Source organism: Aspergillus pseudotamarii (genome assembly GCF_009193445.1).
Source record: "Aspergillus pseudotamarii strain CBS 117625 unplaced genomic scaffold BDV38scaffold_75, whole genome shotgun sequence".
NCBI classification, from domain to species: domain Eukaryota; kingdom Fungi; phylum Ascomycota; class Eurotiomycetes; order Eurotiales; family Aspergillaceae; genus Aspergillus; species Aspergillus pseudotamarii.
In genome coordinates, this window is record NW_022475089.1 from 24,885 (window position 1) to 39,673 (window position 14,789).

General features: G+C 46.8%; 4 protein-coding genes across 4 annotated transcripts; 1 reads left to right on the forward strand and 3 right to left on the reverse strand.

The window, feature by feature from the left end:
* Positions 1–509: 509 nt before the first annotated feature.
* On the forward strand, positions 510–2,050 carry BDV38DRAFT_287321 (CFEM domain-containing protein; the record flags this gene model as incomplete). Its single annotated transcript, XM_032060833.1, has 8 exons — positions 510–593; positions 642–777; positions 823–995; positions 1,044–1,080; positions 1,128–1,578; positions 1,630–1,697; positions 1,755–1,925; positions 1,989–2,050. The coding sequence occupies 8 exons, from the start codon at positions 510–512 to the stop codon at positions 2,048–2,050; spliced, it is 1,182 nt and encodes a 393-aa protein (XP_031908909.1).
* A 764-nt stretch (positions 2,051–2,814) lies between these two features.
* On the reverse strand, positions 2,815–5,021 carry BDV38DRAFT_260129 (neutral amino acid permease). Its single transcript, XM_032055881.1, has 6 exons — positions 4,528–5,021; positions 4,463–4,476; positions 4,342–4,414; positions 3,599–4,289; positions 3,353–3,550; positions 2,815–3,299 (listed from the first exon to the last, which is right to left on the reverse strand). The coding sequence occupies exons 1-6, from the start codon at positions 4,686–4,688 to the stop codon at positions 3,069–3,071; spliced, it is 1,368 nt and encodes a 455-aa protein (XP_031908910.1). The 5' UTR covers positions 4,689–5,021; the 3' UTR covers positions 2,815–3,068.
* A 2,279-nt stretch (positions 5,022–7,300) lies between these two features.
* On the reverse strand, positions 7,301–8,120 carry BDV38DRAFT_260134 (GlcG/HbpS family heme-binding protein). The gene has a single exon (XM_032055882.1). The coding sequence runs from the start codon at positions 7,987–7,989 to the stop codon at positions 7,501–7,503; it is 489 nt and encodes a 162-aa protein (XP_031908911.1). The 5' UTR covers positions 7,990–8,120; the 3' UTR covers positions 7,301–7,500.
* Positions 8,121–12,026: 3,906 nt separating this feature from the next.
* On the reverse strand, positions 12,027–14,461 carry BDV38DRAFT_287324 (fungal specific transcription factor domain-containing protein; the record flags this gene model as incomplete). Its single annotated transcript, XM_032060834.1, has 5 exons — positions 12,027–12,297; positions 12,350–13,113; positions 13,178–13,852; positions 13,909–13,951; positions 14,310–14,461. The coding sequence occupies 5 exons, from the start codon at positions 14,459–14,461 to the stop codon at positions 12,027–12,029; spliced, it is 1,905 nt and encodes a 634-aa protein (XP_031908912.1).
* Positions 14,462–14,789: the final 328 nt, after the last annotated feature.

Below are 14,789 nucleotides of genomic sequence, written 5' to 3' on the forward strand. Positions count from 1 at the left end.
GATCAGAGAAAGACCCCTGCGGGCGCACAGCCCCCTTAATATAGGCAGACCCACCCACACTCTACTAGTTCTACCTGAAGATAACCTCAAGGCGTGGGGCCGGTAGCAGCTCCCTTAATATATGGATCAAGTACGGCACACTTCCATGGGTATCTAGCACGAGTCATGTCCGGGGTCCCGCTCCACTATCCAAATCCAGGAGTGGGGGAGAGGACGAATCAGTTCGCTTTGATTGCAATACTAGTGCGATTCAAATCAACCGCAAACCACCGTCTCGCAACGGCCCGGGATGAACAGGTTTAGTGCCACACTAAAGAGTGATCCTGGCCGGTTCGCGATCTTTTATTCGAGTGCAGTGATTAGTTGCATTGACTAACAAGAGCAGCGCGAATTGTGCCAAGGGGATAGTTGAGAAGCGAGATTTGGATAAGCACATCGCTGAAACATTTTAAGGGTTGATGTCCACCAAGTCTTCCCAGCGCCAAACTGTGTCATGCTTTTTATTTACCATGCGAAGGGCTAGCCTTTTTGGCCTCTGGGCTGTTGCTCTGCTCGTAAACGGAGTTGCTTGTCAGCAAATGCCTCCATGCGCAGTAGGCTGAATTTACCCAAGCGCGGTGGTGTGGGCTAATATTTTCCAGGCAACATGCATGGAGACCGGGCTCGGGGGGTCGTCTTGCTCCCCGATTGATACCCAGTGTATATGCACCGATACAGCGCTGCAGCAAAATATCAGTGTCTGCATTGTCATGACGTGCTCGGTTAAAGAAGCATTAAGTATGTGTCTCTAGTAGAGCTCACCTGCATCGCTGACTTGCATAGTCTCGCAGAATGCATCGAACACAATGTGCGGGATCGAGCCTCGAGATATCTCCCACATCACGACAATCGTCACAAGTGTTTTTATGAGTCTCGCGATAACATTTACCGTCATGCGGTGCTCTGAATCGCGTGATCACTTTGGGCCAGAGGATATTTTTGCAATATTAGCCTTGGTATGTATCGGAAACAGACGTGAGAAATGAAAGCTGATGCAATGGTAGATCTTCGCAGTTCCAATGGGAGCCCTCGAATACCCAAGTATGTTGGGCTTCTTCTCAAGCTTGACCCCATGCTAATCTCATCAGTGGCGAAGGATGGCTATGGGAAAGGCATCTGGACCCTTCCCTTTGATAATATTACGCGCATTGTGAAGTTCACTTGGCTCCTACAACTGCTCTACATCCCCGCCCTCGCCGCAACCAAAATGGCCTTCCTATGTCTTTATTTACGGATCTTCCCAAGTACAGGCATTCGACGAGTCATCTGGGTGCTAATAGCCATGAACGCCCTGTACCTCCTGGCCTATGCCTTCGGAACCGCGTTTAACTGTCTGCCAGTTTCATATATCTGGACGAAATGGCACGGGGAAGCAGAAGGATCATGTCTCAATTTCAATGCATTCGGCATCGCAAATGCGGCAACCAATATTACGCTCGATCTGGCAGTGATCGGGCTTCCGCTGCACAAGATAGCGGCGCTTTCTGTAAGCTTGTCGAAGAAGATTATGCTCCTGTCCATGTTTGGGCTAGGATTCTTGTAGATATCCCCTTGACCTCCCGGGGACAAACTCATCTCTAACCTATGTAGTGTAACAGTCGTCAGTATACTCCGACTTAGGGTTGTGATCACCTACGCAACAACCACAAATGCCACATGTACCTCCCTATATCCCTGGCAACAAGATTCATCTCAACTAACCCTCCATGTCCCAGACGACACTGTTGCCACCTCTTACTGGTCCATAATTGAATGCTTTAGCGGCATAGTCTGCATCAACCTACCTTCCGCCCGCCGGCTCTACCGTAAAGTCACCCACTTCTGTTTCGGCACCTCCCGGACGGGGCAGGAAGAGACCTATCAGAATGTCACACCCAATTCCTCATGTACGCCTAAGACAAGGAAGCTGCCGATGGAACTATCAATTCTAAAAACGACTGAGACTACAGTCCGACGCCAGGAGACGGAGACGGACACGGAGTCTTTGGTTTGGGTCTCCAGGAACCGCTAGGAAGCCTTTTCTTTATACAGATTATGACTAGTTCCTAGAGTCTTTGCTATTTTAGTCTGCTTAATGTATATATATACGTCAGATTAGGCGTACCATGCCATATTAGAACACGAGATGGGCAACGCAAGGTCACGAATTTTACGAGAGATGGGACGAGAATTGGTCACTTTAAACTCCGATTAGAACTACTCCACTAGTACTACCTACGTTCTAAGATTGTGGTAGGAAAGTAAAGGGTATAGTTGATGATAAGTCATTTATATATCTAGCTTATACCCCAGCTAGTATGTAATAATGTATAGGTTAGTAGACTTATAAAAAGAGCAGAGATATCCAATGGTTAACCACAACTACCTGCCCTGGGTCCACTAATCTAATGTACAATGGGAGGAGCTTCTTTATACACCATGGCACTAAGAATGTATTGGAGGTTGGGTCGTACTAGTCTCTAGAAGAGCCACGCCAGATCCCGCCAAGCAGAGAGCTGGACCAGCCTACAGAAGGACCCCCTTTCGCCTGTCTGTACAAACCTCCCCCACACCAAAGCCGGCTGAACAAGGGCTAGGCGTCAAACTTATCCCCAATCACGGGTGGTCGTATGACGCGGCCAACAGGCTCAGCCTGCAACACTATCTCTGTGTCTAGTTTCTGCCTGAAGCTCTGGTCTATTCTTATGAACTTAACGTACAGCGTTTTAACTACGATTATTACGTCTACGTCTATGCCAAGGTGGGTATCACATATCGACGGAATGGGGGTGTCTAGTTATTGTTCGCTAGCAGAACCGACAAGGCGTGAATCACGGCTTATGTACATGGTCAGATCATGTTGTGGTGGGAATATACTATTTACATAATAAAGTCTTGCTTCAGACAAAAAAAAAAAAAAATTGGCGCTGTCTCACATACGCTAAGACTGCCACCTCACTTCTCACTGATGCCCTGTGCAATGTACCCCACTGGCTAAAATACAAAATCCAGTTTCATGCTCAGGCCACTGGAAAGTTTTGACCAAGCCACTAGGTGTCAGTGTTGGCACAGGTAAAAACCGTACTGCTGGCATCATTATGAATGGCCGTCCCAGAAGCATATAAGCCCAATGCACATAGGATAAGACCAATCAGTGCAATTCCAATGTTGAGTATCGTCAACAATATTTTCTTTGGGCTGGAGAACCATTCGCCGTAGTTCAGATGCAGCCAATAGATTCCACTCAACCCATAACTGAACCAACTGGCGAAGAGGGCACTCTGGAGAACCGTTAGCGATGTTGTTAAAGAGTTTTATGGAAGGGGTGACATACAATCAGACTGTTTAGATTGCTGAAAACGGGAATACCCTCTGAGATGATCCACGCGACAACCCAACAGGTCAAGCCTAGTGCGAGCCAGATACTCACGGACTTCCAGCTGCGACTGTGCAGTAGATCTGACTTGCGACAGGCCCGGAAATAGATATACTTCAGACCAATGTGGCCATTCACAACACCTGCGCCTACAATCTGGTTCTTATTAGCAATATTCCGTGTGTCAGATTGATCAGTTCGTACCGTTGGGATGGCAAGGCCATATGCAACCTTTTTCATCACAGGTCCGGCGGAAGTCAAGGCAGGAGAGTGAACGTCAGTGCCAACGTAGTAGTAAATGACAACAGCGGCTGTGAGATACAAGCAGATCTCGAAAGACTGCAACATGAGTAAGGACTTGTTGAAATCCTTGGGATTCTCCATTTCAGCAATGAGGCCAAAGAAGGCAACATGAGCACAGTAGGCGAAGACAATGTTAGACACTGCCTGGAAACCAGTGTAGAGATTCGTCTCTACCGTAGCATGAATAATCCGATCGGGGTGGTCCTGTACACCCACAGAGATCATGGTAACCATGACCGCACCAAAGATACTGAGGAACGAAGCAAATGAAACCCACGTCATTCCTTTCATCGTGCGCGGGATTGATAACACCATCGAAATAACCATACCTACCACACTAAAGACAATTGAACAGGTGCCGTGCTCGGTGATGGTATTCATCATGACACGGAAGGTCAAAATATGACTTCCCATGACAAAGATACAAAACAGAAATTGACCTAGACCGAAGAGCTCACGCCCAAAGCGGCCGAGCAGAATTTCTCCAGCATCTGCCAGACTCTGTATGTGAGGATAACGCTGGCGAAACAATCCAATATTGTATCCTGTGTACAAAGCGAGAAGTCCGAGGCCCACAATCAAGATAACACCCCTAGTTCACTGTCAGTCACCGGATGCGAATATCCCTTCCTTGTAAAACCTACGGGACGAGACCCAATGTCGCGACGGCTGCTGGCAAAGACAACACACCCAGGGAAACAGATTCACAAATCATAACTACCTAGCAATTAGCGATACCCTTGGGTGCATGACGAAGAGACTTACGCAAGCCACATTGCCTAGTTACTTCTTAGCTTGGGATCAGTCTTGTAGGGAGACGGGATACATACCACCAAGTCAAGGTCTTGTACTTGATCTCCGCGTCCTCTTCACTTCCGAATGCATCCTGAACTTGACCAGCCATGATATCCCTCTTTTCAGCATCTACATCATATTCCTCCTTTTTCTTGTCCACCCCGTGAGTATTGGGATACGCTGGTAAAACATCCATGGCGACTGGTCCAAGTGGGTTATCGGCAAGGCAATAGGATCAAGGGAGGGCGCTGTAAGAGACTTCTGTACATAAAACCAATATATGAGATAGGTGAAAAGGTGACCAAGGGCCGGAAAGCGTGCAAAGATGTAGGAAACAAAAAGGCGGGTGAGACGGGGGTACCGGTCCCATCATACGGTGGATCCTGGGGTATTTGGGGCACAGTCGACTGAAACCGCAATACCTAATCGCCAGTGTGGAGTAGTATGATTATTCCCGCATTTTGCAGTTCTCGTTACCTAATTGCAATGGCCCTGAGCAATTCAACGGAAGACACTGATGATATGTGGGTCTATAGAATAGGCCCCAGAACCCACCACCGTTCCACACCCCGCCGCTCCCATTGGCTCATGAGGCCTTTCAAAAGGTGGTTCTCCATGTCTTCATACCAGTTCTGTAACTTCTTGCGGGGAGACACGTTGTGTCCCTACGTACTCCACTGTCGAAGTGGAATTACACTACGGAGTATGGCCTACTATCGGTTCTATGTCTTCCAATATGTTTCTACAATCAAGACAAATTGGATGGTGTGACATTTTAAGGTTTCCAACATGCCATTAAACCTCGCGCTAATCAGAAATTGAGTACGGAAAGGAGGCGAGGATTGGGTGGATGGATTTCTAGCTTCAAATAGACTTTTTAAGACGGTTCTAGAAGGACTATCGACCTATGAGGAGGTATGTTCTGCATCCATTCCATCCTCATTAGGTTACTAGCCAGAGGATCCCATGCCAAGTTCATATGGCTTGTTGGATGACCCCCCCCCATTATAGTTTGTCAACATTAATTCTTATCTCTCCCGCAATGCGACAGCCAACCCTTCAACGATGTAACCCCTTGCCCTAAGCCCTTATGAGTCTTTCCTCTGAACCACACATGCTAGGGAGCATGACACGTAGCCGACCAAATCCGGCTTCTGAGCGCCATTGGAGAACCAAGCAGGTGTATAGTTCGCATCGCCCAGTGGTCCTTTATGAGCAGCTATGACAGGTGTGAAGGACGTCCGCTCGACTTGACCTCCACCTAGAGCTGGAATGCTATTGGCAGCCGTTGTCCGTTCCTGGCCTGGTCTTGGCAGTTGAAAATACGCTCATGGACGAAACCCGGTACCGATCCTTCTGGTCGGACGGAACTCGCGGCAACTTGTGGCGGTGGCGCCTGCTCCTCTGATCCGGACCGCGGATTTTTTTGATGTGCAGAATCGTTCTCGGGCACAACTTGGCCCAAGGCATGGGTTATCTTCTTCTCTACTCGTCTGTACAATACTGGCGAGATGAAGGCAAACTCTGGTTCAAATATCGGAACCCGTAAGCCTTGTTGGCGAACCACTTTTGGCAATACTAGCTGGCTATGGATTTCTCCCAGTCGCCACGTCAACGTGAAAAGTCAGACACAGAAGTGGCCCTGACCCGTTATGCAAAGCCCCAAGGCCATATCGATAAGAGATAAGGGGACAATGTGTAGCTAGTGGCAGCCAATGGGGCAATATGAGAAAGAAAGAACACAAAGAGCTGAACAACATGAATGTGATTGCGGACTAATTCAGCCAGTGAACTTAAAGTATTTTGGTCAAAGTGAAGACCAGTAGCGAGATATCGGCATCCAGGAGGTTGCCAGCTGGTCTGTTGTCGAATTTGATAACTACAGGTGCATGATACAGCGCACTAGCGCGCGCAAATATCAAGGCCACATTGTTGGCGTCCATGTGCTCTGCGTTAAGAGGACCACTGTGCCATTTTGCAACATAGTATTAGGAGTCTCTGGGCTCTGTTAATATCTTCAGATAGTACCCAAATAGTGTTTAGTCTTAGAAAAAGCTGAACTTACTTAATTCCAACTGATAACATATAGGTCTAGACTGTTTTGGACCTTCAGGACCTTCTTTATCATATTACCGTAATAATTTACGAAACACTTTTCCTTTTTGCTTCAGGTTATAGATAAGGTGCCGAACGAAGTACAGTATTATATGGTTCGAAAGTAGATTAAGTAAAGACATTTCAAGTTACAGTATCAGTGCAATGAGCTCGACGCATCTTCGACTTCGATAATAAATAGCCTATCTCCGATTGATATGAGTGAGCCACGCCTACGAGGATGCTTATTTCCATCTGCCGGCATTTATGCCAAGACGTGGACCATACATCCAGGAAGGTCGCGCCAATAGGGGAGCAAATCATCCCGAACTACTTGGTAGAGCTAGTGTGGCTAGGCATCAGCCTCCTACTCATCAAGAGGCTGAGCTAAACTCAATTTTATACTAAATGTAATTTGCAAGCAGCAGTGATCCCAATGTAAGAAGCGTTGTACGGCGCCGACTGTAAAATAGACTATCTACCTTGAATTTGTATTTGTATGCTTCAAGCGTATAGCAGCAGAAGTTATTCGATTGAAACATCTAATATCTAAATCTGATCAGTGTCGTAATAGTTGGACCATGTCTCTCGAAATGGAAACGTGAAACTATGAGAAAGTAGATTACATACAAATTGCTAACTTCTCTATGATCCGAATCATTAAGTCAAAGTCCATATTAACACCCACATTGGACATCGAGTCTCCATCGGTATCTCTAGGTCGCACCGAAGGAGGCCAAAAAAAGTGCTTCTTGTACATTCGAATTTTCTCAATGGCCATTATCACCAAAACAGCCTTACGGCATTGCCCAATACGAAAGCAACAGACCAGTGCTAGTACATGCTGGCCGAAAAGAGCCCATGGAGTGGACTTTTCCTGTTCTCCAATAGAATATCGTGCCTGACGTTACAGTTTATACAAGCTTTTCGGCCACCTGCTGGAGCGCGGCCATGGCACAGGACTCGTCGAGATCTCCGCTGGGAGCACCACCGACACCAACAGCGCCGATTGTCTCGTTTCCGACTCTGATTGGGACGCCACCAGCGAGAATAAGGAAATCCTCCACCGCCACAAGTTGGGCAGCGCCAGGATTTTGGATGTTCTTGACCATAGTACTGGTTGCTGTGCGCGACGATGCGGCCGTATAGGCCTTTCGGCGAGACGCCTCGGGTGTGTGAATAGCGGCATTGTCAGCCCGAAGCAGGGCGCGTAGGACACCCGCACGGTCAACTACCGCTGCTGATACACTGTATTGTTTGTTGGCACAGTCCTGGACTGCACCCTGAGCAATTTCGAGGGCTAGTCTGAGTGGAATGTTGTGTTCTTGAAGGGTGTTCACAGATGTAGCAGTTGAGAAGGCCGCCGCCATACAGCCAGCCATGATCCAGAGCTTGGTCATCATTGTTTCTTTTCGTCTCGAAGTTGCTCGTAGTCGTATGCTGATCGATAAACGAAGGGTAATGATCGGTTTGAAGTATCTTTCATATGAATGTGTTTTATAGGATTGTCATGCAGTGGGCGCAGATGAGAAGCTGTATGAGTATTTGCCGTACTTAAATATGATTCCAGGCCGAGGCAACCCATGCCATCGGGGAACTGCCAAGTCGCCGCCCAGGGACCAAAGCCGGGGCTTTGCGACGCTGTCATGCTAACGACTACAAATTCCTAATCTTGTAGAGAGACCTGGTCCATGGAATTCGAGGCTGCGCCTCCAGAAGAGCGAAAGGCTCAGGGTCCAGGAGGCGGTGATCTCCCGCAGGAGACGCTGCCAAGCCAAATGTACAAATTGGCTACCATAATTGTCTGTCCTCTGATTGAGCTAGATCACAATTACGTTTCTCCTAAATTCTGAATGTTGCCTGCAACTGCTCCTTGGGGAAAAGGTGCCAAGTGTGGGGAAGCGGAACTGGCGGCGTGGCTGTGATTTAATTGTCAACGAAGCGGCAGGAACAGGACAAGCGAATTGTGCTTTAGGCAGCATAATTCTAAAGAGACTTTGGAGCTTCCAGACCATTTTATGTCACCAGCCGGTAGCTACCGAGCGGCGCATACCGCCGAACGCCGTCACTTAGTATAGCACTTTCCACGTGTAGTGTTTAGAAGTCTCCTACCGTGTGCATATTGTGATTCATTGGAATACATGTAATAGTCGTCAGAGAGGTTTCCCCTTGGCCTATCTTGTTGCGTCTTTTCATACGAAGAAAGAGAGACTTCAATCCCCAAGGTTGTCCAAGGGAGCGTAGCAGCTAGAGCGCTTTCTAACTGACAGGATATTACAATCTACTTGACATTCCAGGCCTGTTTATGTCCCAGCACCACTATAGGAGATCCACCCTTCCTCTGGTGTTTATCTGGTTGTCAGTTTGAACGATTGTGGCCAGAAGAGAGGACGGTATGATTCGCCAACCGGGGAAGGCTATCTGTTCCACGTATAAATGTTCCAATGAATGACTGCTTTAGAATAGTTCACCTTTATGACACGGAGTTTAACAACGGATCTGTGGCAGGCTTAACAATACGTATACTCAGAATTCTACCAATGCCGATACAAGCTATTATCATGAAGTGCCAGAATTCTATCCTAAGGTAATCACATTCACACCCCTTTACCCGACACATCATATTTCCTATGTACCTATACTATAATTTCTAGCCTTCCATAGCTAAGGTACGTAGCGACCATTTTCTTCATCGGAGTGGTAAGCTAACAAGCACTAGATTTATATACCAGTCCTTGATGTCGCCGAGACAAGAGCCAAATGACGCTTAGGAGAATTTTCCAGAGGTGGTTCTTAAATTCCTGCTGTATACACAAAGCATGGTGTCGACGGAAATAGGCGTAAACACTGGCTTTCCTCTAGAAGATGCTAAGTTATCAGAACAACTCCACAGTGCTTCACAGGCTCGGCGGTACACAATTTATATCTTTCTATCAATTAAAGAGGCCTGGCAGCGCGTCTTCAATGGCTACATAGAGCATCTTTCGTTTCACTATACTAGAGCCATATACAGAGACATTCGACTGAATATTTACGCTCCAAGCTGATTGATTTATCGTTTCAAATCGTACCTAATTTTTCCTATCAGATTGCCATGGGCTCATCTTATTCCCTTCAGAAAGTAACTCAACCTGTTCAATCGTATCTAATATTATTAGACCATTACACTGTAGCTTCAAATATCTCCAGGAGGTTGCTCTGTTAGTAAGGTGTTAGCATCTGTAGGCTTACGGTAGGATAGACTATTTGGCTATATATTATTCTATCGGTGGGATGAAGAAGATCATCTTAATAATTCATTTATTCTATTTCCAAACAATAGTCTTCATCCGAGTCAACTTTGTTTATTCTTGAATAGTAACGACAAGGTTCTGTTAGTATACTGTACTCCTCGGTAGATCAAGCGGGTTTTAATATGACTCTGTATCTGAGTTACCGTATCTTCAGCATAACTATAGGACTACCGAGAAAATGCGACGTGACATCAGAATTGGCATATACCGCGCCCGGCACCGCAAAGATGCCTTGGCAAGTTAAGAACTGGGAACAAATTAGGGGGATGTAAATATAGAAATAGAGAGAGAGATTTGCATTATACCTGAATACAGCTCGCATTCAGGGGCTCTTTTTGGGTTGCTAACAGTTGTTCAGTATATATACTAAGCATCTCTTATTGAGATTTATATTATAAATATATATACATGTATATTGAGAATCAAAGAGGTCTAAACATGGTATTAATTTGGTAGACTGCTCCCTCTTTGTTAGGCTCTATACTACTATTTATAAGATTGATCTACTAGTCTATATAGATTAGTAGGTAGAAAGGTACAGCCTACTGGATACATTAATCATACTATATACGGATATAGAATTCAGTAGTAGAATATATATTGAAAAGATATTCTAATAGTAGATAGGCTTTGAAAAATATATTCTAAAATAGTGTGTTTTAAGATTTACATTATGAGATTCGTATCTAAAGACTCTAGAATAGATTGAATAGCTGCAGTTCTCTAATTCTTAATATAGACCTTTATCCAAGGATGCAGGGGTCCTATCCTGAAGTATTGGAGTGTGTGGTGATATTCTAGGAAGTCAGGCCTCTGTATGCCAGCCAGTAGATATACCAGTATACTAACTAGTAAATATATTAATATATTAACGTATTTCCCTACGATAATACTAAAACTATGGCAATATAAGTGACGTTCTCTTAACTCCTCGAGCGGAGGATCAGGCGTAGGGATGACGGAAATCGGGCGATCTGAATAATTTGATGAGGTAGAGTATATATATATATACATATCTTGTCGCTGTAGGATATTTCATTTTAGCCAATGTAATAGGAAAAGCTACACATCTCCATGGATATAACTGCCTATTGGAGACACAAGTGAAATAATGCTGTTGACTCTAACATTATAGAAAAAAGAGGAAGAAGATTGTGGCAAAGAGTGCTCGGATCTAAACATAGATATTGTCTTGATTTGAAGCATCACAGCGTGTCATAGGCAGGGGAAAGCATTCTCATACGGTATGCAACATAGCCTAGGAGATTTCACTAGTATTAATGCCCTCTATTTTACGCCCCTCATACGATGCCTGGCTCACTCACGAGGCACTTGTTACGGAAACAGGTAAACACCCCCTGGCTGGCCACATGGGGTGACGCGCGAAGTCTGTGATGGGGAGCCACTGCAACTGAAGTCTGAGCTCCTTAATCACATTGGGTTTCTCATAGAGCCGTTGTCGGAGGTGGCACTCGGCGTAGGCTGGCGTGCGAAGTTTCTTTCACTTGATTACTCTGGTAATCGAGACCCGAGCGAGCAAATGACTCCTGTGTACATGAAGCAAGACCTAGGCGAATGTGACGGCATCAGCACACGAAATCCCTAGAGGGTGAATAAAGTCTCACTGTATTTATTTCTACGCTTTGTGCAATGCCTCCCATAGTCTACGCTCTATGTAAGCCCATACTCAACGGGGCAGCGCATGGCTTCGCTAACCCTTCTTGATATATATGATGAGTAGTCCGCCCTTAAGCAGCAGTAAATGCATTAAACTCAAGTAACCCCCAAGACGACAAATCCCGAGAAGTATTCTCCATTCACTGCTCTGCCTATCATCGACACCAAACCCAGTGTCCACAAGCGGACTTAGCCGTACTAGTCATGTACCGTCTAACGGATCTCCCTTCTGAATCGATTGTACAGTTATCGGAGTCTACGACGTCCAGGACCAGGCCCAGAAAGGGTGTTGAATCTCTATAGGCCCCATCCTGACGCGATGAAGATCTCGTAGTTGCTTGGAATGTCTTTGCTTTGTATCGAACTACCAACAGTGGATGGGAGTTGGCCATTGTTCCGACATGAGTAGAATGAAATACCCAAGATCCATGAGATTTGGAATATTGCGCCTGTATTGTTGAGATCTACTGCTAAGGTGAAAAGCCCGATACTCGGCCATGAGTCGTAACAAAAGAGAGACCTGATTCGCGACTCGCCTGTCTTGCACGTTCACTGAGTTTTGTGATAAATTCCACCAGTCCATGCTTGTATGTTTGCTTGGGGCTCATAGGGAGTGCCCTGATTAAGGACGCTGCAGACTCGAGCTGGGCAAAATCCTGAGCGGTATCCGAGTTTACGGGAAAAAGGAGGATGTTCCCAAATATCGTTAGACAAGCGGACAATGGATGGAAAACAAAACACCTGAAACAATGGTAAGCATTGTTTCCTGAGCTCCAAAGCTAGATTGGCCTACCAGAATGTTCCCTCTGGCAATCTCGGCAATAAAGCCTTTAGAAGATTGAGGCATGTTCTGCTCGATTCCACCGCAAGTTTGAAGGAAGTGAGAATGCCTTGGGGCACAGTGGGACTACTACTCTGCCATACCTTGGATCGAGCGCATGCTCGATGGATCATGGTTACGCAATGATAATAGTCCATCTGTAGGTTGATGGCATGAACAATGAAGGGAGGGGTTATATTCGTCACTTGCTGATTGGCCGATGAAAGCGAGGGTCGGTATTGTGCAGGTAGTGAAAGCCTCCACATCTCAAGCTCTTCGTCCAAATCCCGTATAACCTTGAAGAGGTCAGCATCAGCCTTGCTTATGGCTGGCTGACTGTAGATTGCATCATATATGCGAGCTTTGATTTGTATCAATCGTAGGTCAGTCAGATATAAGTATCCAGCTGGCTCCGTCTGACCCTGCCCTCGAAACAGTGGGAGACTGCTGAGCAGGTCACCATATCCCGGGGGAATTGTGAGATCACAAGCTTCGTCCTGGATGGCGGCTGGTTGACCCATTCGAATGGATAATTCTTTGTCAATTACATATGCCGTCCAGAACAAACTCCGGAGGTGACAATCAACCTGGGACGAAACCTTCGCGTGGGGAAATGGCCCCAAAGCCGACCCTTGCGGACGATGCACATGTACACCAAATTTATAGAGCAGTCGGCTTATTAGAGAATCAATATAGAGTCCGGTCTGAAGGTTCCCGGAGAAACTGTGAAAGGCCATCTAATTCGGGAAGTAGTTCAGTGGACTAATTCTCCACAAGGACTTGGTAGCATTGAGCACATACCAGCATTATAAGAGCTTGAAGCCCGTCAAGAGTTTCTTCGTGAAGTATACGAGGTACGTAGCTTTCAACTTTCCTCGCGAGGACTGTGGCATCGGCCAGCGGCCGATGCGCCACGGGAAAATTCCATATCGACGACAAACAGAGAAAGGCCCAAACACATGCTCTGGCACTCCAGGCCCCTGAGGTGAATGAGGTTGAAAAGGCAAGGCTGACAGTGCTCTGGAATAGATCTCGGTCGATTACGGGAAGAATAAAGTGTACCGATGAGCTGTGGTATGCTGCCACATAGTCATTGATAATGCACACGTCTGGGAGTTCCAGAAACGTTGGTTTCGGTGTCTCCAGGCTCCCGTACTCAGGAGTATAGTATTTCCATGGCGTACAGGGTCGGAAGAGAGCCTCCAGATTCGCCGAATGACCCAGGACTGACCGTACAAATTGCTGCGCGTCCGGGATGATCGAAGCGGACTTCGAGTCCAGCCATCCGTGCTGGAGGCCAGGCAACCTCCCCTTGCCGGGCGATGCAAGAAGGCCAGACGGGGAACACTGCAGCTCCACGCCGATCATTAATTGGCCCTGACTCGCACCATACCCCGTTGAGAGATCATTCGTCAATGTATCGCAGAGGATACTTTCCACCAACGAGATCCGCGCTTCCAGTTGAGCAGCCTGTTGCTGTACGGCACCAATCAGGTCAATCCTCTTGCGGTTTCAAATACAGATATACAAACCTGGCTACTGGTGATATGGGCGTTTCGCCGCGTCCGTGACTTCCTAGTGAACGTGCAAGGGGTGCCCTGGTGTGTACACCAGTCGCATTTCGGAGATACCTTATCACATTTGATCTAATGTTTGATTTGTTTCAACATTAGACAAATGAAATTCTCGGAGCCGAGGACATATTTTGGACTACCTTTCTTCGAGCGCAGGCATCGCAAGCCTTGGCGCCTTGCTGTCGCCTGCGGGAATTCCGCTGTTTACCTCCCATTGATTCCCACGGTCGGGGGTCTAGGTAATCGGTTGAAACAAAGGTGACAGCAGGTTGAAAGAGACAAGACGAGAAGCGTGAATAGAGACAGAGGCCGACGCACCGAGAAGTCACGGCATCTGTATCTTGCTGTTTTGTACATACCAAGGCACACCGTCTGCCCCGGAAGTGTGTTGTCCGATTCCCGAACGCTGATACGAAAGCCCTAGACGGACCTCGTCGTTACAGACCGTGCGGTGGAGTCTTCCCCAAGTAGACTTTCGCCGCGGGATGAGAATTGCGCTGACTAAGCGCATTTTTAACCCACCCCGTGCCGGGAACTATATAACTAGCACGTATTTACTATCTTCGGGCAACGAACGATGGCCGGACCTCCGCTCCAGTCGGTTTTGGATTGAAACAAGCATCCAAAGAGACACTGAAGGAACTGCAACACTCGAATATGCTTAATCCCTCAATCACCGGACGGAGATATATGCTTGCCGAAGATCCGAGTGTTTGTTGAGGAATACGACTATATAATCGTGCAACTACCATGCCATTCCCAGAGACGCATCTCGCATCTCACAATTATACGCTCGGTCTACCACGTTGATCTTCTTTTGACACTTAGGATTTCTTTTT